This window comes from Monomorium pharaonis, chromosome 9, assembly GCF_013373865.1.
Source record: "Monomorium pharaonis isolate MP-MQ-018 chromosome 9, ASM1337386v2, whole genome shotgun sequence".
In the NCBI taxonomy this organism is placed as follows: domain Eukaryota; kingdom Metazoa; phylum Arthropoda; class Insecta; order Hymenoptera; family Formicidae; genus Monomorium; species Monomorium pharaonis.
This window is the reverse complement of record NC_050475.1, coordinates 9,704,752-9,727,915: the sequence shown is the minus strand read 5'-3', so window position 1 is coordinate 9,727,915 and position 23,164 is coordinate 9,704,752. Positions and strand designations below refer to the sequence as shown.

The following is a 23,164-nucleotide window of genomic DNA, read 5'->3' as shown; positions in this document are numbered from 1 at the left end:
GAATAAAGAGGCAACAATGCAATCGCGATTAGCAGGCAACTTTAGGGTTACATGGCTATTTTATAAGAGGATAAGAGGATATATTCAAGTGTTAATATAGTTTTTATGTATTAAAATTGCTAGGTATCGTTTTCAACTGAAGCCAAAATTCAACAACACGTGAGAAAGGAACATTTGGAGGTATCTGGGAAAGCATCTTCAGAGGCTTTACGGTGCCACTTGTGCTTATTCGAGGCTGCTAGTCCTATGCAGCTGCAAATTCACTTAATAGAACACACTTTCGCCGGTTGTGCCGCTCTTAGCTGTTATATCTGCCAATCACTCTTTACAACTCCCATTGGACTTCAGGTAATTTTAGCTTTTACATTTCAAACGTATATAAATAACAATCATTTGTTCGTTCTTATGATAATGATCATAAATTATTTAAGAAAAAAATGGTCACACAGACAATTTTGAAAACAGGTGCATAACTGCTAATTTTTAAACAAATTTTTACTACTCATTGTATGATAAGATTATAGTGCAAAAATAGCCAATTTTTGAACAGACATTTTGAAACCTATACCGATATTAATTTTGAAAGTATTAATTTACACAAAATTGTAGAAACAAATTTCTTCGGTAAAAATTTATATTTAGAATATCATATATATATATATATATATATATATATATATATATATGATATTCTAAATATAAATTTTTACCGAAGAAATTTGTTTCTACAATTTTGTGTGAATTAATACTTTCAAAATTAATATCGGTATAGGTTTCAAAATGTCTGTTCAAAAATTGGCTATTTTTGCACTATAATCTTATCATACAATGAGTAGTAAAAATTTGTTTAAAAATTAGCAGTTATGCACCTGTTTTCAAAATGTGTATATGTATATATATATATATATATATATATATATATATATATATATACATATACACACACATATATATATATTACTAAAAAAAAATGGAGAACACTTTTTGTATACCAAAAATTTATGCTATTTTCAAACTGCTGGAACTCAGCGAAAAATCATCGTAAAAACAAAACCCAAAAAGCGTTTTAAAGCTTGAAACTTCTTTCAAACGCTTTTTAGCGATATTAGTTATCTTTTTTTTCACCAACGTGGCACAATGATGAAGCTTAACCCGTTAAAATGAAAATTTTTAATGCAAATTTGCTGCGTTGCATCTCGCATGAAAAAATCAGAGAGCATTTTCGTTACTTACATCTTAAAGCGGGATCTTTTCCCTTTATTTTGAGTGGTTGTTTATTGCTGTACGATTTTTTTTGACCGAGTTATTGAGATTTAAAAAAAAAAGGTCATTTTGACTTTTATCGCTTGTTACTCGTGAACAATTGGAAAGCTGAAAGTTTGCACTTTTGAATGCTGTTATTAATTTTTTCACAGATTTATTTTTTCTAACAACAAATTGCGTTCAAAAATTACGTAAAAAATCGCATATTTTACGATTTTCATTTAGTTCAATGTACTGTTGTGAAGAAAGATTCAATCACATCGCTAAAGCAGAGTTTTATAATACGATTACTCTCCAGTAATAAACGCTAACGTTCATAGAATAAAACATTTCTATTCTACGTGTTCATCATTCTTGGAATTGCTGAAATTGCTTACAATGTTTTTTCAATAATTTTTTTAACCTTTTGACCAAGTTATAAAGTCAACCATATATTTCTTTTTAAATAACGCTTACCGCCGGCATTAGCGTTATCCAATGTACACCACGTGGGAGATGCCGGTCGGATTGTGCATATCGCGCGCGCGCCTGTGTGCGTGTGTGTGTATGTGTTTCACAGCAAAGATAAGGACCCCGCAGTTCGTCACGTGCGCGCTCGCTGTTTCTTGCGACTTCTTAAATGTCGTTTTATGTTGTTTCAAATGCGTTCAAATGTCTACGCGGCATTTTGAAAATTTCGTATACAAGCTCAATACTCTACAAGAATCGTCTGTGTGTTAATCATTTGTTTTATAGCCTCTATACATAAACATTACGAGTACCTACTCACATACATACCGTAATGTTTACAAGTAATGTTTACGTACAAAGGGACTTTGAAATAAATGTTCAGTACACAGACGCGACTCTCGTAGTGTATTGAGCTCGTATACGAAATTTCCAAAATACCGCGTAGACATTTGCCTGCACCAGAAGTTGTACAAATAATCGCACTTTTTGAAGGTTTTCGCGTGCGTCATGTAGCGCATTATGTTGGTGTGTCTATCTCTGTAGTGAGTAGAGTTTGGTCACGATATCAAGAAACAAGACGTTATACGAAACGTGAAGGCAGTAGTCGTGATCTGAATAACTACTGTCAGACAAGATCGAGAAAGCGTCTAGTTAAATTTGCCGTATGAGGACGACCCTTACGGAAAAAACACTCTAATTTTTAGAGTTTACACTCAAAATTGAGTGTTAATACTCGATTTTGGAAGTTTACTCCCAAATTTAGATGTATACGCTCAAATCTTGAGTATTTACACTAAAGATTGAGTGTTTATACTCAAACACTGAGTATGTACACCCAATGATTGAGTGTTCATACCAAAGTTTGGATTTAAATACTGAATATTTGAAAGTATACTCTCAACATTTGGATATGACACTCAATAAACGAGTATACTTCCAATATAAAGTGTGAACACTGAAACGTGGATGTACACTCAACATCTATCGGTTTAAGGTATGCACTTAATATTGAGTGTGCACTCTCAAACATTGGATTAGAAAATGTTAAATAAAAACAAAAGCAAGAAAAGCAAGTTCAACCGAGATTAAAATTAATCTGCATTGGTAGAAATGGATATAAAACGGATATCTAAAATAAACATTAAATTATAGAGTATTCAGCTGGCTTTAAGTATTAATTTGAGTATTGCTTTCAACTTGGATGTTTGCCATCTAATTGAGTGTTAATTTCAGTGTTATTCTTAAATTTAGGATTAACATTGAAATTAACACTCAATTAGATGGCAAACATTCAAGTTGAGAGTAATAACACTCTAATTAAAAATAAATTAAAGAGCGAATACTCAAGTTGAGTGTTTACACTGAATTGAGTGTTTACTCCTTGTCTCAAATTATACTCAACTTGTGTATTTTTTTAAGTGTTACTTTTAGTGTTTTTTCCGTAAGGGAAGCGTTGTCCTGCATAAACACAAAATTCGGATGCGATAAACGTAGAGGCAATATGTAAGGTCGAAGAATTTCATTTGTGTATGAAACACTTGTGATTGCAGGAGGTGGGAGGATCACTAATTCAGTTCGTTCTGCTTTAAAATACACCCCCACACCATCACAGAACCACCGTTATGATCTAGTATTAGCATAACGCAGCGCCGATCATAGCGTTCATTTCGACGCCAAGTATTATAGATATACAAGCATCATTGCTGTAAAGACAGAAACGCGATTCATCAGAAGAGTACACATTTTTCTATTTTCTCGCGGTCCAATTTATGTGATTGCGCGCAAATTGAAGACGAATCTGACAATGTCTAAGGGTAAGACTTGGCATTCGCGTACGAGAACAAGAACGAAGGTCGGCTTTTCTTAAACGATTACGAATCGTTTGTTCAGATATGTTTTGTAAATAAAATTTCTTGCGAATATTTCTTGCAGTTATTGTCCATCTTCGCAAAACGTGGCGAATAATTTCTCGATCTTGTTTACAGTAGTTAATTGACCAGGATCACTGTCTTTCCGTTTCGTATAACTTTCTGTCTCTTGATATCGTGACCAAACTACTCACTACAGAGATAGATACACCAACATGATACGCCACATGACGCACTTCTTCAAGAAGTGCAATTATTTGTGCAACTTCTGTTGCAGCAAATGTCTACGCGGCATTTTGAAAATTTCGTATACGAGCTCAATACACTATGAGAGTCCTCTGTGTACTGAACATTTATTTTAAAGTCTTTTTGTACGTAAACATTACTTGTAAACATTACGGTATGTATGTGAGTAGGTGCGTACTCGTAATGTTTACATGTAATATTTATGTATAGAGGCTTTAAATCAAATGTTTAACACATAGATGATTCTCATAGAGTATTAAGCTTGTATACAAAATTTTTAAAATGCCGCGTAAACATTTGAACGCATTTAAAACGACATTTAAGAAGTCGCAAGGAACAGCCGCGAGCGCGCGCGTGACAAACGGCGGGGTTCTTATCTTTGCTGTGAAACACATACACACACACACGCACAGGCGCGCGCGCGCGATGTGCACAATCCGGCCGGCATCTTCCACGTGGTGCACATTGGATAATGCTAATGCCGGCGGTAAGCGTTATTTAAAAAGAAATGTAAGGTTGACTTTGTAATTTGGTCAATAAATTAAAAAAATTGTTGAAAAAATGTCGTAAGCAATTTCAGGAATTCCAAGAATGATAAACACGTGGAATAGAAATGTTTTATTCCATGAACGTTAGCGATTCTTACTGGGGAGTAATCGTACTATAAAACTTTGCTTTAGCGATGTGATTGAATCTTTCTTTATAACAATACATTGAACTAAACAAAAACCGTAAAATATGCGATTTTTGACGTAATTTTTAAACGCAATTTGTTGTTAGAAAAAATAAATCTGTGAAAAAATTAATAACAGCATTCAAAAGTGCAAGTTTTCCAATGCTTTTTTTCTGAAAGCTGTATGTCGATTTGTTCACGAGTAACAAGTGATGAAAGTAAAAATGACCATTTTTTCTTAAAATCTCAATAACTCGGTCAAAAAAAATCATACAGCAATAAATAACCACACAAAATAAAGGGAAAAGATACCGCTTTAAGATGTAAGTAACAAAAATGCTCTCTAATTTTTTTCACGCGAGATGCAGCGCAGCAAATTCGCATTAAAAATTTTCATTTTAACGGGTTAAGCTTCATCATTGTGCCACGTTAGTGAAAAAAAGGATAAAACTAAAATCGCCAATAAGCGTTCGAAAGAAAAAGTTTCAAGTTTTAAAACGCTTTTTGGATTTTGTTTCTGCGATGATTTTTCGCTGAGTTCCAGCAGTTTGAAAATAGCATAAATTTTCTTTTAAGTATATATTAGTTGTACGTTACGTCCAGCCTTATAGGATTTAACTCTTTATTTGGTAGGAAGGATATATTTCAGGGAGAACAGGTAAGGCAGAGAAGAACGTAACAAAACGTGTAGAATTCCTGTAGGCACACAGACTAAGAGAGTAGATGCCTCGGATCGAACGCATTTTTTATGACTCAAAAATATAGGTCAACGTGCCGATAGGCCCGCTATAACCCGTTTCGAGTCGTACGTCCGTCGGTCCAAGTTTCGAGTCAACGAATTGAATCACTTTAACTCGGGATTGGATCAGGTGCAGTCTTTGTTCGGGAGGGGCGAGGTCGTTAAAACTTAAAGTCTTAAATAAATAATGAAGTTGGTGTAAAATTAACAAAGGTATTTATTCTAATAACAAACAAAAATGAAAATAAAAAGAAAATACAAATAAGCGCTGAAGTCGTGGTTTGACAATTTTGTAATAATGGTATAATCGAATTTTTAAACGCTTAGTGAGTATGTATAAAGTTGTACAAATATTATATAAGTATGTGGTGGGCGGAAAAAGGGAAACCAAGAGATTTTTGTTTTTTAATTCTATAGTATTAACGGTGAACGCGGAGCAAAGAAATAGACGGATTTACTAAATGGTTTCATGAGGAAAACAGAGATATTTGAAATGTAAGAGGACGAGGAACGTGGGAGAGAGTGGGGATGGAACATCTTCGAGTTTTGGGGGAACTGATCTAGGAATAAGTAAGTGAAGCAGGAGGAGCGGGGACGTTTCGAGGATCACACGGAGGTTCCTCCAGATTGTGGCATGGCGTAGGGATAACTTGAGGATTGCACGAGGGGTCCTCAAGGTTGTGAGATGGTGTCGGGATATCTGAGGATCACACAAGGATTCCTCAGGGTTGTGGTATGGTGACGGGAATTCTAGAGAAACGTGTTCATGTTCTTCAGTAATTGGAGGCGAAGGGGAAGGTCGAGGAACAATAAGTTCTTCGAAAGGGGTAGGAGGAGAGGAGGGTCGAGGAACATTAAGTTCTTCGAAGGTGATAGTTGGAGAGGAGGGTCGAGGAACACTAAGTTCTTTGATGACGGTAGTTAAGGGTGAATGAAATGACTCGAGATTCGCATACTGGTTCGTGTAAGTGTGTGGGAACTTGAGGTTCGCACACGGGAGCCTCAGGTTCGTGTAAGTGTGTAGCAACTTAAGATTAGCACACGGGAGCCTCAAGTTCGTATGAGTGTGAGGGAATTATTTATAAATAATAGGAGGGTGTCTTAAAGAATTAAAATGGAAAAGAGTAGATGAGTAACGTAAAAACAAAGAAAGAAATTGTGATTGTGGGACTTACTCATTACTGGCTCCCGAATAAATCCGTTTGAATCGAAGGGATTTCCTGACCAGATGGGACGGCACTAAACTGATTCTACATGATTACTAACTAACTAACTAACACTCTTATTAACTGAACTCACTAACTGACAACTCAACAACTCCCTTACTCATATATACAGAGTCTTATAAGGGGAAGATTCAGATGTAGGTGGTTCAAATATTCTAATTGGTAGGACTCTTTTTCAGGATTGTGTAGTGGGTGAATTCCAAGTTCTCTTATTGGAGAAATAGTTTTTTCTCTTTGCCCAATCATACGTTGAGTAATCTGTTGAAAGTTTCTCTGTTTCCTCCCAAATTCTTTAATTTTATCGAAGGGATCCGACCTATCGCATAGGTTGTCTTTCCTTTGGGTTTAAGAGATAAATAATTTTTTCTATCGTGCTAGACGTGCTACGGTATGGTTTGGAGGAAACGGTTATTTATTTTTTGCTTATGTTTAGATACTTTATTGCTCATTTTTTGTGAGAAAACGTGAAACTTTGCTTAGATCCCATGTTTGTTTTTGAATTTCTATCTTCAGAATTTATTATTTGTTGACTCAATATTCAAAAGGAGTCGGAATTATCAACTTGGTCGTTTCGTCCATCCATGTTTGTCATCACGTTTTTAATAGACTAATCCTAGACGCATAAAAAATTATCGGAGACCGTTGAAACGGAATTTCTTTTCTAAATTATTTGTTTCTCTGACGAAGGGAAATCGTGGAGTCTACCGGACGTAACCGTATATTTTAAAATCAAAACTAAAGTGTTAATAAACTAATATCTCTGATATGTAATTATAAAAAATAAAATGTGTGATTTGAATGTATGCAAATCCATGTGGTGTAGAGAACGCGTGGGCAAGGGAGGGGCTCCGTCCTTCCCCCTGCACCCCTTTCCCGTTTTTTCCTAACTCTAACTCGATCAATTTTAGTTGCTATTTAACCACAATTTTAAGCGTGGACGTCGTTTCGCTCCATAATCAGGGGCGAGGTGGGGAAAGCATGGGTGGACTTCACTTTGCGTGGAAAGTCAAAAATACAATGGTACAAAAAACGCGTGGACGTTTTGGTAGGATTTTGTCCCTTCCCCGCATCTCCTTCCAGTAATTAATAAAATTAACTAATAAAACTCGAATTGTGTTAGATGAATTATATAAAGTTTTGAACATTTAACGTCGTTTTTTAAAAAAAACTATTGTTTTTATGGCAAAAGTCAATAGAACATAAAATGTGTATTTCGATGAGATTTATAACTTTTATTGGAAGTATTTTTTGAAATTTCTATTATTTGTGGAAATAAATAGAGAAAACTAGTTTTTTCCATGAAAATCAAATTTGCATAAATTTTCACTATCATATTCGTAATCAGCGCGCCAAAATACGTAAGAATACGCAGTTTTAAAAAAATTGGAGGTTACTCGTTTTCGGAACTTTATCCGATAATTTTGTTTGAATAATGTATATACAGGGTGAGTAAGGCTCATGATGCCCGTCCACTGCGCGATGATTTGCACATCTTAGCAATTTTTTTCTAAACTTTATATAGTCGATTCTAATTATTTTCCGTTCATTGTACTTATATCGATGCTTTTTATTTTTTAATAAGGTTTGTACGTTTATAACCAATCACCCTGTATATAAATTTAATAATATATACGTATACATTATGTATATATGTATATAAATAATGAAATATATATTTATTTATTTAAGTTTATATATGTAGTACTCTTTCGATTATTTTGAAACTTAAGGGAGTATCGCTGCTAAATCAACAGATTTCTATGAAACTATGTAGAGAAGTTCAAATTTGTGACATAAATTGACTGTCAAAGTTTTAGAAAGCTAAATTAGCTAATTATTTAGATATTAAATATTTTATTAACATGGACTGTTATGGGAATCGATGAACTTTTAGGATTTTTCAGTCTTTATTGTCGTATTAAACGTAAAAGTAATGAACAGATGTGTTACGTCCAGCCTTGTTAAATTTGACTTTGTTCATGCATTGGAAAAATTTGAGAAACGGACGCAGGTAAGGCATGGAAGAACGTAACTGATTTTAAATAACGTAGGCACGAAATAAACGAGGAAAGGTGCCTCGGTCGGACGCACTATTATGACGTGAAAATGCGGGTCAACGTGCCAAAAATGCTCGCTATAACCCGTTTTCAGGTCGTGCCCCCGTAGGTCCAAATTTCGAGTCAGCGAATTTAATCACTTTAACTCAGGACTGGACCAGGTGCTTACTTTGATCGGGAATTGAATTGAGGTCGTTTATGAGTTTAAATGAATGAAGCTATTTTAAACTTAACAATCATATTTATTCTAACATATTACTAATCAAGATATTACAGTGTGAATTTTAGTAGATGAAAGAAAGACAATATTTGGTTTTATTATTTCCAGCGCAAAGAATTACAATAAAAATCAGATTTTAGTATAAAATTTATGAGACTTGAATGTATATACATAGTTATTATACCTAGTTTACAAGTTTGGCTTAATATATAATTTACTCTATTATTTCTGTTATAATAATGGTGGAAGGGGGAAAGAAATTGTAAAAGAAATCGGTAGGAACGGCGAAAGGGTCATAGTAAAGGGGAGTGAAGACTGGGATGGGATCTGAGGGAGCAAGTGCGGGAAGGATATCTAATAGAACTTCCGGATCTATAGCGTCCAGGTCGATTGCGAAATCGCGGTAATTTTGTAATAAGGGGTCTATTTTCAACGGAAACTGTTCTAAGAGTTCAATTAATGATGTTTGCGTTCCGTCATAATGATAAAAACGGGGCCGGGGTGAGATTCGTTCAAATTCTTCTATAAGTTCTATGGAGGGTGTTGGAGAAGGTGGGGGTGGAGTTTCTTCAGGTTCGGGGGAGCTAATAGAGGAATAGTGAGGGGGGAGGAAGTGAGGAAGATGGCTTGTTGCTATAATCCGAGACCGTGGCGAAATTATGAGTATTGTGGGCGCTATTCTCGGATGTTTGGACGATGACCGCCTCTGAATCCGCGTACCGGAACTGTCGGTCGGACTCTCGAGCGACGGCCTCTAAATCCGCGCACCGGAACGCCCGGCCGGACTCTCGAGCAACAGGCTCTGAATCCGCGCACCGGAACGCTCGGTCGGACTCTCGAATGACCGTCTCTGAATCCGCGCACCGGGTCAGTCGGTCGGACTCTCGAAGGGCCGGGTCGAACTCTCCGTTTCCCGTCGAAGATAAACAGCCCTCTGAACGCGAAGTGAGGGTGGTAGGGTCCGGATAAGCGCGAGCCCGCCTGATCGCCCGTCTCCGTTTTCTTTTTAAGTTAGACCGATTGCGGTGGAAGAAACTATTGTCCACTACAATTTTAAGTTTGACTTTATATAGCAAAAATCGGGATCTAGTAAAAATTTATGTCTAGAGACTTACTACTTGTTGAAATGTTTCCTCTGGGGGAGCGTAATCCGAAATGCCGGTTTCTGGATACTCGGGCGGCTCGGTTGCCCGGAACAAGTCAGTCCGTCAGGGCTGGTGGAACTGGTGAGTGATAGGCCTTACTGGAGTACACAAGTGCACTCACTTCACTTGCGGAATGTTTTTGTTTGGCACTTAGTTTTGTCCCGACTCACAAGCAATCGCGAAAAATCTTGGTTCAAAGTTTTACGTGAATTATTGGTGAACTCGCGACGAAAATTCTCGGACTCGCACTCAATCAAAAGTAAAAAGCGGAAAAAGCTGCTCGCGGTCTTTGGGATCGCAATTTTATACTCAATTTTCCGAAGGGAAGGGTTGAGGTGTAGGCGGTGGCATTCTTGGATTGGTGGGCCCTTTCAAAACCACCAAATTTGGAGCTTGTCTACTGGGAACTCGCGAAATTATTATTTTGTAGAGGCGATCAGCTATTGGCTCATCTCTTCTCGTCTCCGCCCGATTTGGTTTCGGTTTTGAGTGTAGGAGAGGGATGTTTATAATTTTTACTCCTCTTATCTTTAGGTCGCTTAAACAAACAAGCAAGCAAAAAAAAGAGTCTTTATGTCTTCCTGTAGGATTTTAGTGAGAATATACTTTTATTGATTGAGCGCGGACAGCGTTTTTGCTGTAAATAATAAATTTTTATAGTTTCCGGCGGTTCCTTGTTTGAAGATTTTAATTTTTATTGAGTTTCAATATTTCCCTTTTTCTTTGCTTAGCGTCGGGTACCGATCCAGGGCATTGTCAGAGTAACGTTCGGTAATAAAGTTATTATTTATTCTCCTTTTTTTTATTCTAGACTCGTCATTGCCCCAGACTTCCCGAAAGAATTAAATTATATCTAACGGTCGCTCTCAAAATGGCTTACAGATGGGGAACTATGCATTTGTTTGATGTATTTATTATTCTTCAAAAATTAAAATTTTAAATTGTCGCTATATCTCACGAACTTGTGCGTGACGATAGAGCGATCCTCTGCAAACATCTCTTGCTCTCGGCGACCGTTAGAATACGATTTCTCTTACTTAATTATTATCTTTACAAGGACAACGAGAAGAAAAACGTTAAGTCCACCGGACGTAACAGATGTTAGTAAAACTTTACAACGATACATCTTAATTGTCCAGAAAAGTACTATTAAATTTTTGAAACGATGTACTTACTCGTTTGAGTGAAATAATTGATAAGATAAAAAAGTTTACAATAATCGAAGTAATACAGTACGTAAATATGTATGATAAGTATGCGCCAGTGATCTAACGTGAATTTCAAATTGTTGTATTTAGTTATTTAAGAGTGAAGAATGTTTAGTCTCAATTTAAAAAAAAATTATTTCAGTAATGAAAGTAGTACTTTATAGCTGAATTTTTTCTTATATTTACCATTTAATAATTTAGACCATATACAGCAAAAAAAGATAACAAAATGGTCATTTGAATATTTTTCTTTACTTAAACTCCTGTGCCACTTGTGCCGGGTCTAAGCAGAGGAACTCCCTTAAATATGTCATACTAAGAAAGTCATAAACATTTTCTACAAAAAATGGTGATAGTTCCTCATCTGGATCTCATAGAAAAAAATTTAAAAAGATTTTGACAATTTTTTTACATAATTTTTTTGTATTAAAAAAATTCCATAATGTTTTTATAACGTTGTGAAATTGAAACCCCTACATATTTTTTTATCAGAATCGGGTCAGCCGTTTTCCAGAAAAATTTTTTTTTCGATTTTTCCTCTTTTCTCCATAACTCTTATAAAAATTATTTTTCATATATAATACTTGAGGAAATTTAATCGCATATTAATACCAACTTTTTGTAAAAATCTCAATCAAATCCGTGTAGAGGCAGCACATGCTAATCCTGTCATGCCCTTTTAACACAGATTAGTGTTACATCCTGGGGGAAGTGTGCGAGGGCTGAGCAGAAACCGTCTCTCAGAAGTATAACTTGTGGATAGAATTGCGATAGTGAGAAACGTGAAACAAAAGGAAAGGAACGCCTTTGCGAGATAAATAAGCCACAATTATGTGAAAATCAATATTCTTTATTTTCTTGATTGTCGATTCCACCGCTTCTGGAAACGCTTTAATAGCTTTATGCTAGCTTCATTTGTTCGGAGGCTGGCTCTGCTATTCAGGACAAAACGGGGCGGGATCACGATTCAGATTTCGTCCGAGATGATGCGCGGTAGTTGGCGCGGGGGCGACTGGATTTGCCGTTCCACATTTAGCGGATGCGTCGTGGCCGGATTGAGGCGACGTCCTCCGTAGGTCGTGACGGTTGAGGAAGGCAAGGGTGCGGAAATCACCCGCAGTGCTGCTGGTTGCGGGAGTGAATCGGCTCTTACCGGTGTCTTGTTTTCTTTCGATGGAAGGGTGAGTCTGAAGGGCCCCGGGAACCCGTGCTGGATAAACGACGAATCGTTTGATCGCGAAAGCTCAAAAACTTGAGGGTCAAATACCTCGCCTCAATTAGGCGCCACTTGAGGAGTTTCAATTGGCGCTTACGACCCCTCGTCGCGACCGGGTCGTAATGAATTGAGGAAGAAACGAGCATATTGTAATATTATTATCCATGATAACGGATGCGGTTCACGCGCCAGGCAGACCTTCTGGCACAGTTTCTTCGGAAAAAAAAGAAAAAAAAGAGAAGAGAAAGGGAGAGAAAATAATAATTTACTATTTAATTATTTAATCATTTAATAATGCAGTGGGTCTTTATTATCTCTCTTTTTCCTAATTCTATTCTGATGCATGGCTTTTTTTCAGGACTCTGGTTTTATTTTTGGAAAATTACCTAGCCATTGACTAACTAAATTAGAAACGAGGTTGAGAAACGAGGATCTGCAGGTGGTAGATACAGATGGAGAACGAGAAAAAAGCGTCTTAATAGGCAAAAGGAGGTTGTGAGGTAAAGCGCCTTAATAGGCAGGCCCGCTTCTCACGGAGCGAAAAAAAAAGTTGAGTGAAGTGCCTTAATAGGCATGCCCGCTGCCCACGGGATGAAAGAAATAATTTCGATGAGAGATTAACTCAACCATTTTATAAATATACAAAAATTAAATTAGCAGTAAAGGAGCTCGCATGCATATATACATACATACACATACACACACACATATATATATATATATATACACTGAGCAACAAAATTAACGCGACAAAAATTTTTACCAAAATTTCACTTAACTTCAAATAATCGTACCTTCGCGAAAACTTATCGTATTGGAAAGTTCTTTTTTTCATTTTAAAGCTTGAAGTCTCTACTTTAAAGAGCATTTGTCAGATTTTGATCCTCTTTTTTTCTCTTTCCGGCATCTTTTTAAAAGTAAAAACGTGTTTTGTCTTCAAAAATTTTTATACTTTGACGCGCTCCATGGGGTGCAGTAAATCTTTCTCGTAAATTTTATAAAAATTATCGTAAAATATTAACTTTTCCTTACAAATTGAAAAAAAATTGAAGTTTGTACGATTTTTTTGGCGGAGTTATTAAGATTTTAAGAAAAAATGGTTATTTTGATTTTTATCGCTTATTACTTGTGAATAGATCAACATATAGCGCTCCGCAAAAAAACAATGGAAAATTGAAAATTTGCACTTCCAAATATTAATTGATAAGTTAGGAAAAGCGCTTAGGCAAATTTGGCACAAAATTCCGCAGCAATTATTAAGAGGTGCATAAACATATGAGAACGTTTACAAGCAGTAATTAATTAAAGAACGTTAGTGTTTATTATTGGGGAGTAATCGTACTATAAAACTTTGCTTTAACGACATGATTGGATCTTTCTTCACGACAATACATTGAAATAAATGAAAACCGTAAAATATGGGATTTTTTACGTAATCTTTGAAAATGCGATTTGTTAGAAAAAATTAATTTATGAAAAAATTAATAATAACATTTGAAAGTGCAAACTTTCAGCTTTCCAATGCTTTTTTGCTAAGCACTGTACGTTGATCTGTTCACGAGTAACAAGTGATAAAAGTCAAAATGAACATTTTTTCTTAAAATTTTAATAATTTCGCCAAAAAAATTATAAAGATTTCATTTTTTTTTCAATTTGTAGAGAAAAGTTTATGTTTTACGATAATTTTTATAAAATTTACAAGAAAAATTCACTGCACCCCATGGAACGCGTCAAAATATAAAAATTTTTGAAGACAAAACACGTTCTTACTTTTGAAGAGATGCCGAAAAGGGAAAAGGAGAGGATCAAAATCTGACAAATTCTCTTTAAAGTAGAGACTTTAAGCTTTAAAATGAAAAAAAGAACTTTCCAATAGGATAAGTTTTCGCGAAGTTACGATTATTTAAATTTGAGTGAAATTTTGGTAAAAATTTTTGTTGCGTTAATTTTGTTGCTTAGTGTATGTATATGTATGTGCGTTCATGCGTGTGCGTGGGTATTCGTTCTTACGCAAGAAGAAAAAAAACGAGACCGGAAAAGAGGAAAAAAAGAAAAAAAGAAAGAAAAAATAAGAAAACAAATTTTAATACTACTTGCAAAGAGAAAAGTTTCTTTGGATTTAATAAATTTTTTTAAGTTAAACAAATTTAATCATGGGTATACTCCAACCAAACTGATGTTTAAACTAACAAATACAATTGTTTGGACTTTTAAACAAAGTAATTGTTTATTTTAAATAAAATATTTTTTGAAAAAATTTATATTTCTTTGATTCAAATTATAATGTTATTAAACAATAAAACACTATTTAAGCACATATTTTTCTTCTAAAGAGACAGAAGCTCGTGATTGAATACATAATTATGACTTACACGCAGAAAAAATATTTGTTACTACGAAGCTAAAATTTAGCCATGATAGCTAAGATGTGTCTTTAGACGCAATAAAAAGTATTACATAGGCCCCGAGAGCTCATTACGATAGCATAGGTTGATCCATCCTCCGTCACCGTGGTGTGCATATGTAGCCCTTGGAGTGTAATTTGCATTACGCGGAAAATACCACGTGCGTCGTCACTAGTCGTCGAACTATATTGCGGCTGCTGCGGCAATTTAAGATTGAATCTTATTTGACTCAAATAATGTTTTTATTTAAATAAAATATTTTAAGTATTATTTCAAATAATAGTGATTATTCCGTCAAACAATATAATTTAGTGTAAAGAAACAATCAAATTTTTATTCAATAAAATGTAAGAAATATTTTTTTTCTAGCAAAACAAATATAATTCAAACAAATATATTAAATTCAAAAAAGCAGTTCTCTCTGTGTGTCTGCCTGCCATGCGGATATTAACGGTACCACTGGAGAGGAAGTAGAGTGAGAGGGAAGGAAGTTAACCCTTTCTTTTGTAGGCGAACTTCCAGGATGTTCATGTAAGAACGAGTGAAAAAGAATGTGAGAGAGCGGCGACGCAAAATGAAAGCGTGAAAAGGAGCGCCTTGGTATGGCACAACATAGCCCACGAGAGGAGAGAGGGGTAGATGTGAAATGGAGGCGCCTTAATAAGCCCGTCGTCCACTATTGGGTGAAGAACAACGTCGCAGGAAGAAGCCTTTTAATAAACAACCCGTAGTCCACAGGAAAGTTTTCAGTTTAAGCGCCTTAATAAGCACCCGTGGCCCGAGGTTCAAAAAAAAGATAAAACATTTGAGGGGAAGCGCGCGTCTCCGGGATGGGATCGTCAAGGAAATCGCCATTTCTCAGTCAGACAACAAGGGAGGCTCCAGGGAAAAAAAGAGAATCCCGTTTTTTTTCCCCTTACGTCTAACTTATTTCTAAACACTCGTGAATTGAAAAAAGCAATAAACACCCAAAAAACAATAGAAATATATTGAGAGATTAATACTTTATTATAAAAATAATCGCGCTTCACAATTGTTGAAAGAAAAAAAAAGAGAAAAGGATTCTTTATAAAGAAAAAAACAAAAACCAAAATTAAATTACAACTTAATACGTTTTTACTTGAAATAATTAACAAACTAATTAAAATTGTGAATATTTTATACAATAATGATTTATTAAAGCGCACTGATTTTAATATTCGGATTGCGATCGGAGAATTGATTGAAAAAATTACACTTACAGTACGAGATCTCAGTATTAATCTCGTATGCAACTCGTCTGATGTGTTCGCGAGGTGATACACCCGGGGTATTAATACTATTCCTTGATAGCGCAATGGCTAGCTATGAGTAGAGTGCTACTGGCTTATACAGAGCGAAAATGCTGATTTTCATAGTTTTCGCTGCGTTTATATACCCTAGAACTAGGATGTTCTGGGGTATGCGGAAAAGGAGGCTTGAATTCCTTAGGAATCACGCGATAGTTGATTTTTCCGATTTTCAATTCTAATTGATTACTGGCCCGATCGTGATTTGGTCCAGAGGTAGAGTAACCAGCGTGCTGGTTCTTATTACGCCTTCTCACCATCACTCTCATGAATGGAGTAATTAATTCGCATACTTTAGTAGTTGCCTTGTTTGACACCGATTTTTTTGGAATTCACGCGGCCCGCGTTGCGGGCAGCGCTTTAGTAGCGTGAGCCACCATGCGCGAGTCTCATGGACACTACGAATTATATTAGAATTATTTAGGCGAACCGTTACATTTATAAAGAAAAGATGGAGATCGCAATTGATTACACAGGACCACAAAATTTTTTTAAAAGTTACCGGACTAGACCAGGTATTTCTCATGGATTTTAAGTTGCTGAAACCGAATCCAAAACCTGTTTAACTCCATTATGTCAGGTTTTTTATTTATCCGAAAAAAAGCACCCAAATCAAGGATAAAACACTAACAGGTCGTAATCACCTGAAACACTGCACGTATACTCATGAATTCATAACTTATAAACCCACTCGTGAGGCCTGAACTCATAAACCTTAGACCCACACAAATTCTGAACCCATAAATCTATTAACCTATTCAAATTACTTGATGTTTTATTTCCAATTTTGGGGTTTTTCTCGAATAAATAAGAAACCTAACATGATGAGGTTAGACGGGCTTCAGATTTGGTTTCAGCGATCCAAAATCCATAAAAATTATCTGATTTAGTTCAAGTAAACATTCGAAAAAAATTTGTAGTCCTGTGTTATCAATTCGGGCATAATGGATGGCGAGAATGCGAGAGTCATGCTGATTGTGTTTTGATTTCAATTAATAAAAGAGAAAAAGAAAAAAAGAAAAAAAATCAAATTTGAGAAAAATATTTATAATTCGATCTGTCGCTTGACCCGATGAGTTCGAGCCTTTAACATATTAGAACTTTCTAAAATAAAGCACAGAGAGAACAAAAAAAAAGAAATATTAATTGTATTCGGATTAACATGTAGAAAAATATGCAGAGAAAATTACTTTCTAAAAGTAACACGTTTAGTAACTATTACCGTTACTTAAAAAGTAAAGAATTCGTTACTTTTCCGTTACTTTTTTAATGCTAAAACGAGATTAAATAAAAAATTTGTAAAATATTTTCTTATTTAAAATATGAACGTACGCAACATATTTTTAAATTTATAAAATAAAAAAATTTTTAAACAAAGTTTTAAAATGCTTCAAATGTAAATAAAATAGTTTTAGTTAATTAAATTTATAAATATAGCCAAATTTATATTTTTACTCTTGATATAATTTTATTAAACTTACAATTGTTTTCTTAAAATGTATAAAATTACAAAGATTACTCGGATTATGATGTAGGATTACCAATTATTCTACAAAATATAAATTTATTAAATTTTATTGATAATTTTTATTAATTGTTAATAAAAGTTGATATTTCATTATATCATCATTTAGATTACCTCTACAAGGTGATAAAACAGTATTTCTAATACTGAACATTCTCTCAACAGCTGCACTGCTTGATAAAGTCCAATTGAATTTAATAAATGGTTTTTTTACTTTCGGACAGTCTTGCAATAAACTTAAAAATCGATATTTATAAAGTTTGCTTATAAGAGCTACGGCTCTGTAATTGGTTCAGCAAACGGAGCGGCCCATAGGAAAAAATTATGCAAAAATTACTGCACAAAAAATTGCATATTTTTGTGCATAAATTTCTACAGTTTTTATAGATTTTTGTACAAAGCTTTCGCCTTCAGAATTTTTCTACAGAATATTTTGCAGAATTTTATGTAACGTTTTCTGAAGTTTTTTGCCTTCAGAAAAAATTACATAAAATTTTGTAAAATTTTCTGCAAAAAAATTCTGAAGGCGAATACTTTGTACAAAAATCTGTAAAAACTGCAGAATTTATGCACAAAAATATGCAATTTTTTGTACAGTAATTTTTGCATAATTTTTTTCTATGGGGATCAGTGAGAACTCAGTGATTCTTTAATATTATTGGTTTTTGCCTTTAGTTTTCCCTTGGATTTAGAAGCAGAAACCAATTATAGTAAAGAATTACTGAGCCCTCACTGATTCAGTCTGTTGAATGTGCTTATTGATTCATAATATTTAAAAACTGTTTTTATAATATGATTTTAACTGTGAACATCGGTTAAATATAGATTGAAACTGTAAAAATATGATTATGATTTGTCATAAATAGAAAATTCAAACTATAAAAAGTAACGGTAAAAGTAACCGTTAAATTCATTACCGTTACAGAAAAAAATGCCGTTACCAGTCCGTTACTAAAAAAAAGTAATTGTAACGGTAACGACGTTACAAATAACGCGTTTCTTCCCAACTCTGAAAATATGCATAAAGGCGAATTGCAGTACTCCGCGCGTGATAGTCCGAGAGCTAGCGACAGAAATTTTTGATCAATTTCATTTATTTTAAGTTTTACTACTATTTGAATATCATAAACAGCGAAAATATTGGTCTGGTATGATTACTCGCGGTTTAGAGCTTGATAGGAATGAATAAAAGATGTAAAAAATAAAAGTACTATTGACTAATATCAGTACTGCTGAAATTTTTTTTTTACTAATAATGTATAAAATAAAATACCTAAAAAAATTGGTCTGGTAGTTTACTTGCGGTTTAAAGTGGGTCTGGCACTTAAACAAACATGTCAAAAAATTATGTATTTTGATTTAAATCATTAGTCTTGAAATTTTTTGTATAAATAATTTATATTGTAAAATATTGAAAAAAAAATCTGTCTTACTAAAAACAGTCTTTTAAGGGGTAAAGGGATCTAGAAGGCTAAAAAAAGCCATTTTGCATAAATTTAAAAAAACTCAATGGATCATTTTGCGATTTTTACCATTTATTGTACATATATTGAACTGTTTAAACTAATTTTTATGAGCAATTATACTAACATATACAGAAGTAAGGGCTGGAATACGCAGGCGCCTTAAAAAATTTCTTCAAATCTGCAAGCATTCTAGCGCTTTGTAGAATCGTCTGAAACAAAAACCTCAAAGATTTTTTTAAAGCTAATGAGTGTAATTTCTATATGAACCTAAAACCTGGAAAGATTTCCGCAAAAATAATTTTAAAATAGCGGATAGATGTAAAATTTTTTATTTTTGCGTAAAATTTTCGCCTTATTTTGTTTATAACTTTTTGTAAACATTAAATTTGACTAATATCGTAGATTCACATAGAAACTAAATTTATATTCTTCTGTTTAAAAAAAAAATTAAGTCAATCCGTAGATCAGTTTTCTCTCAATCATGCTCGTAAATTTGGAAGACATAATTTCAAGAAAAACGTGTTTAAAGTTTCGGAAGAAGAAAACAGACTGATAAAAGCTTAATAATAATTACGTGGTTTTTTCATTAGTCAGCTATCCTTGGTTTATATAACAAGCCCTCAGTCTCTTCATACATCTCATTTTATTCTTGTTGCTTTTGTTTTTGATGTAATCGAATTTCGTGAAACGCTCCTACCGCGACGCTTCCGGGCATTCGTGCAATTTTCGTCCTTTTGACTTGCAAAATTTCTGCAGACTGACCCTATAACTAAACCTACGCATTCCATGACCCGCAAAAGTGATAAAAAAATCTTTGTTAAAAATTACAGCAATATAAGATGCTATTTCAATAATGTTTCGTCCCGAATTAAGATATTTTGATACGAGCCGCCACACAGTCGCGTTGAAGCTTTTATTTGCATTTTGCGTATATCCTCCCAGGCATCTTTCAAGTAAATCTTCTCTGGAAAGATCTTGGGAAATCGACAAAATTGCCTCTGTGACATCTTTATGCAGCGGAGCTGGATGTTTGGACTTTTCACCGAGACGGTACTTGCACCAGCTGTCTTTGCCTTTGGGACAATTTTCATGCCTCGGATTTTCATCGGTCAAGATCATATGCAAATAAGTTGCCATTACATCGTTTTGCATGGCTCTGTAAAAGTACAGAGTCAACATTATAGCTAAGCCGTAGTATTTAGTTATTTTCTTAATGAGGTTGTCGGTCAATTTTCCCGCCGAGTTTTTTCTCTTTTTTTACGTTGCGCAGTCGAGTGTCCATTTTTTTTCAATGATTGACGCACTCACTTTTCACAACAGGAAATTCATCTCCATAGAAATTTAGATCTAATATTGCTTTAAAAGTTTTTGAATCGCCATCGCCGATATAATTGAGATACCGCACTCCGTACTTCTCCTCTGACGTCGAAATCATTTCTTTTATTGCATCCACCTTCATTTTACCTGCACTGCCCGTGTAATTCAATGCACATTCGTCCTTGTGTTCATCAAACCATTGGATGTATTCTTTGCTATCTTTATTTTTCCAACAAGCACAGACTTTACAAATACTGCTTTTATCAATGATATCTATAACTTTTCCACTACAATATACAATTAACGTTGTCACTTCGTATAAAAAAGTAAACCCTCGGTTTTTCCAAAAACTCTCCCGACACTTTGAAATTATTACACGGTCCTTCCTTTTTCTCATTCTCTCCTTTCTCTTGCTGTACGACTCGTAAACACATAGCGTCGAACATAATTTTCGACGCATCATACAGATGAGTTACTACGGATTTGTAAGTGTCTTAGCACATACCTTTGCCGATATCCATCATGCTACAAAATAAATTTAGACCTTGCAACTCTACAGGTAGGAGTCGCATGACAAGCACAATACATCTGTTTATTTCAAAGCCGCTATTTATTAATAGTCCTGAATTAATCAAGCGCGTTTCACAGACACATCTAGTAGCAATTTTAAATCCAAGCCCTCGAGGGCACGTCTCATAAAAGTTAATAATCTTCTTGTAATTACAGCATATAACAAACTCTTGAATTGCTGCAAACACGCTTACAAATTCGATAATACACAGTAAAAAGTTTTGTGTTAAATTTAACACATTTTATATGTCCCAAATCATACACTCAAAATTTTGTGTTAATTTAACATATTAAGCATATGTTAAATAGCAACATAAATATTGTTATTTTAATATAAAAATAAATGTAAATTTTATAATTTCACATAATTTTTATGTAACAATTTAATGAGAAAATTATATCAAAGTAATATATGCTACATGTTACATTAACATTATAATAATGTTAATGTAACATAAACTCGCACATAAGAACACGGTCGATCTCGCGCTGCGCTTTCACTTGACGCGAGCCACTTCCGTGTCTCTTGCTAACCGTGTTACAATAACATATTATATATGTTATTTTAACATTATATAATATTATTTTAACACGTTATATATGTTAATTTAACATATCATATATAATTATTTTAGAAATACTGAAAAAAATTTCTTACAATTGCATATATAGATTGTTTCAAGATCATCGACAAAAACTTTATATGTGCTCTCTAAATTTTTTGGAGTGAACTATTTTTGTTTTGCCTTAATCGCGCAGCAAGTAGTCTTTATGTAGTGCGTCGGTTGCATTTTACTCCCGAGAGAGTTATCGGCGGCGCCGCGCACTAACTGACGGGGCTTGTAGAGTAAACTAAACATTTTTTTCAGTCAGTTTTAACAGATAAATGTTGTCACTGATAATAAGGAACATATTTATAACGTAAAATTAGAAATACATACACATTGTGTTATTTTTACACTTTTTTTAGTGATTGTAATAATTTAACACTTTACTTGAATTAACACAACAGCAGTATGTTAAATTAACACATAACTGTGTTATAAATTTAACACAAAACTTTCTACAAGAAAAAATTTTAACACAAATACAAAATGTTTTTTATCGTGTACAATAGAAGTGATTTAACTTGACGATTACATCTTCAGCTGTTGCCATTGATATTTTTCGTGCAGTCGCGTTATCTTCAACAGACTTTCCCTACAAAAACTGATTGCCATGAAACTTTTGTTTTTTCGGCCTTGCCGATCGTGTTGTAGCTGCTCTGTTTTGTTTCGGATAAGAAAACATTATTTCAAATATATAATTAAAGGAATTAATCAAATACACGAGAACTGTACGAAGTAAACATAACGCCACGCTACGTTCACTTGACTAACGGTTATATTGAAAAAATTATATCAAACTATAGTCATCGATACTCTCAGCTGCTTTAAAAACACCAACAAAGGCGAAAAAAGACGGTAGAAAGTGCGCGCCGAGCGCTCTGCTCTGAACCGTTCGAAAGCATTTGGGACACACCGGCATTTGGCGCTCATTTTGAACTGTTCCGGTGCTTATTCATACTTTTAGAAACATGTTCTCTGGATAGAATATTATCGATTTAAGCAATAAAAGAAAGTCGATTTTTTGCCTCTGAATCCCTTTACCCCCTTTAGTGGGACAAATATGGTCTGGCAGCCGTTTGAAAGGATAAAGACGTTGATATGCCACGCGAGCCAGAAGCGAAGAGTGCGACAATTAAATTTTTTTTTTGCCCGATTAAGGAGTTTAATCTTTTTGAAAGAAAGAAAACACCCCTACGATATATACTTCAATGTTTTGAAAAGTATATGACAGCGTTCGCAGATTTAAGCAACTTTTTGAGCTGCAATAAATCTGTACTGTCTACATTAGTGGAATTCGTGTGTCAAAGATACGGATCGAATAAAATAAAGTCCATCAAAGAAATATGATCGGCTTTATTCTCAAAGGTATTGTGGTGGCTCTTATTAGAAAAAGACACGATATTTTGGGATCGCTGTCGTGACTCCTCGGATCAGGTTCCGTAAGAGATAAAGCCAATTGTTAAGTAACACTTTTACTATATCTTCTTACACTAACAAGGGAACCTCGCGAACTCGAAAATTCTGATTTTAATGAAACTTGGCATAAATGTAGAGGGGGTAAATACATGAATTTAGAAATTTATCGTAGCTGCCCATAAACGGTTTAAAGGGGTGAAACCACCCTTCAAAGACTG

General features: G+C 34.5%; 1 protein-coding gene across 3 annotated transcripts in view; it reads left to right on the top strand.

Moving 5' to 3' along the window:
- LOC105830877 (zinc finger protein 423 homolog) overlaps positions 1-23,164 on the top strand; it is a 368,687-nt gene that overhangs the window by 340,598 nt on the left and 4,925 nt on the right. For all 3 annotated transcript variants that reach the window (XM_036292275.1, XM_036292277.1, XM_036292278.1), the window contains one exon: positions 124-348. In XM_036292275.1, coding sequence (XP_036148168.1) covers positions 124-348 — 225 coding nt within the window. The remainder of the gene's footprint in view (positions 1-123; positions 349-23,164) is intronic.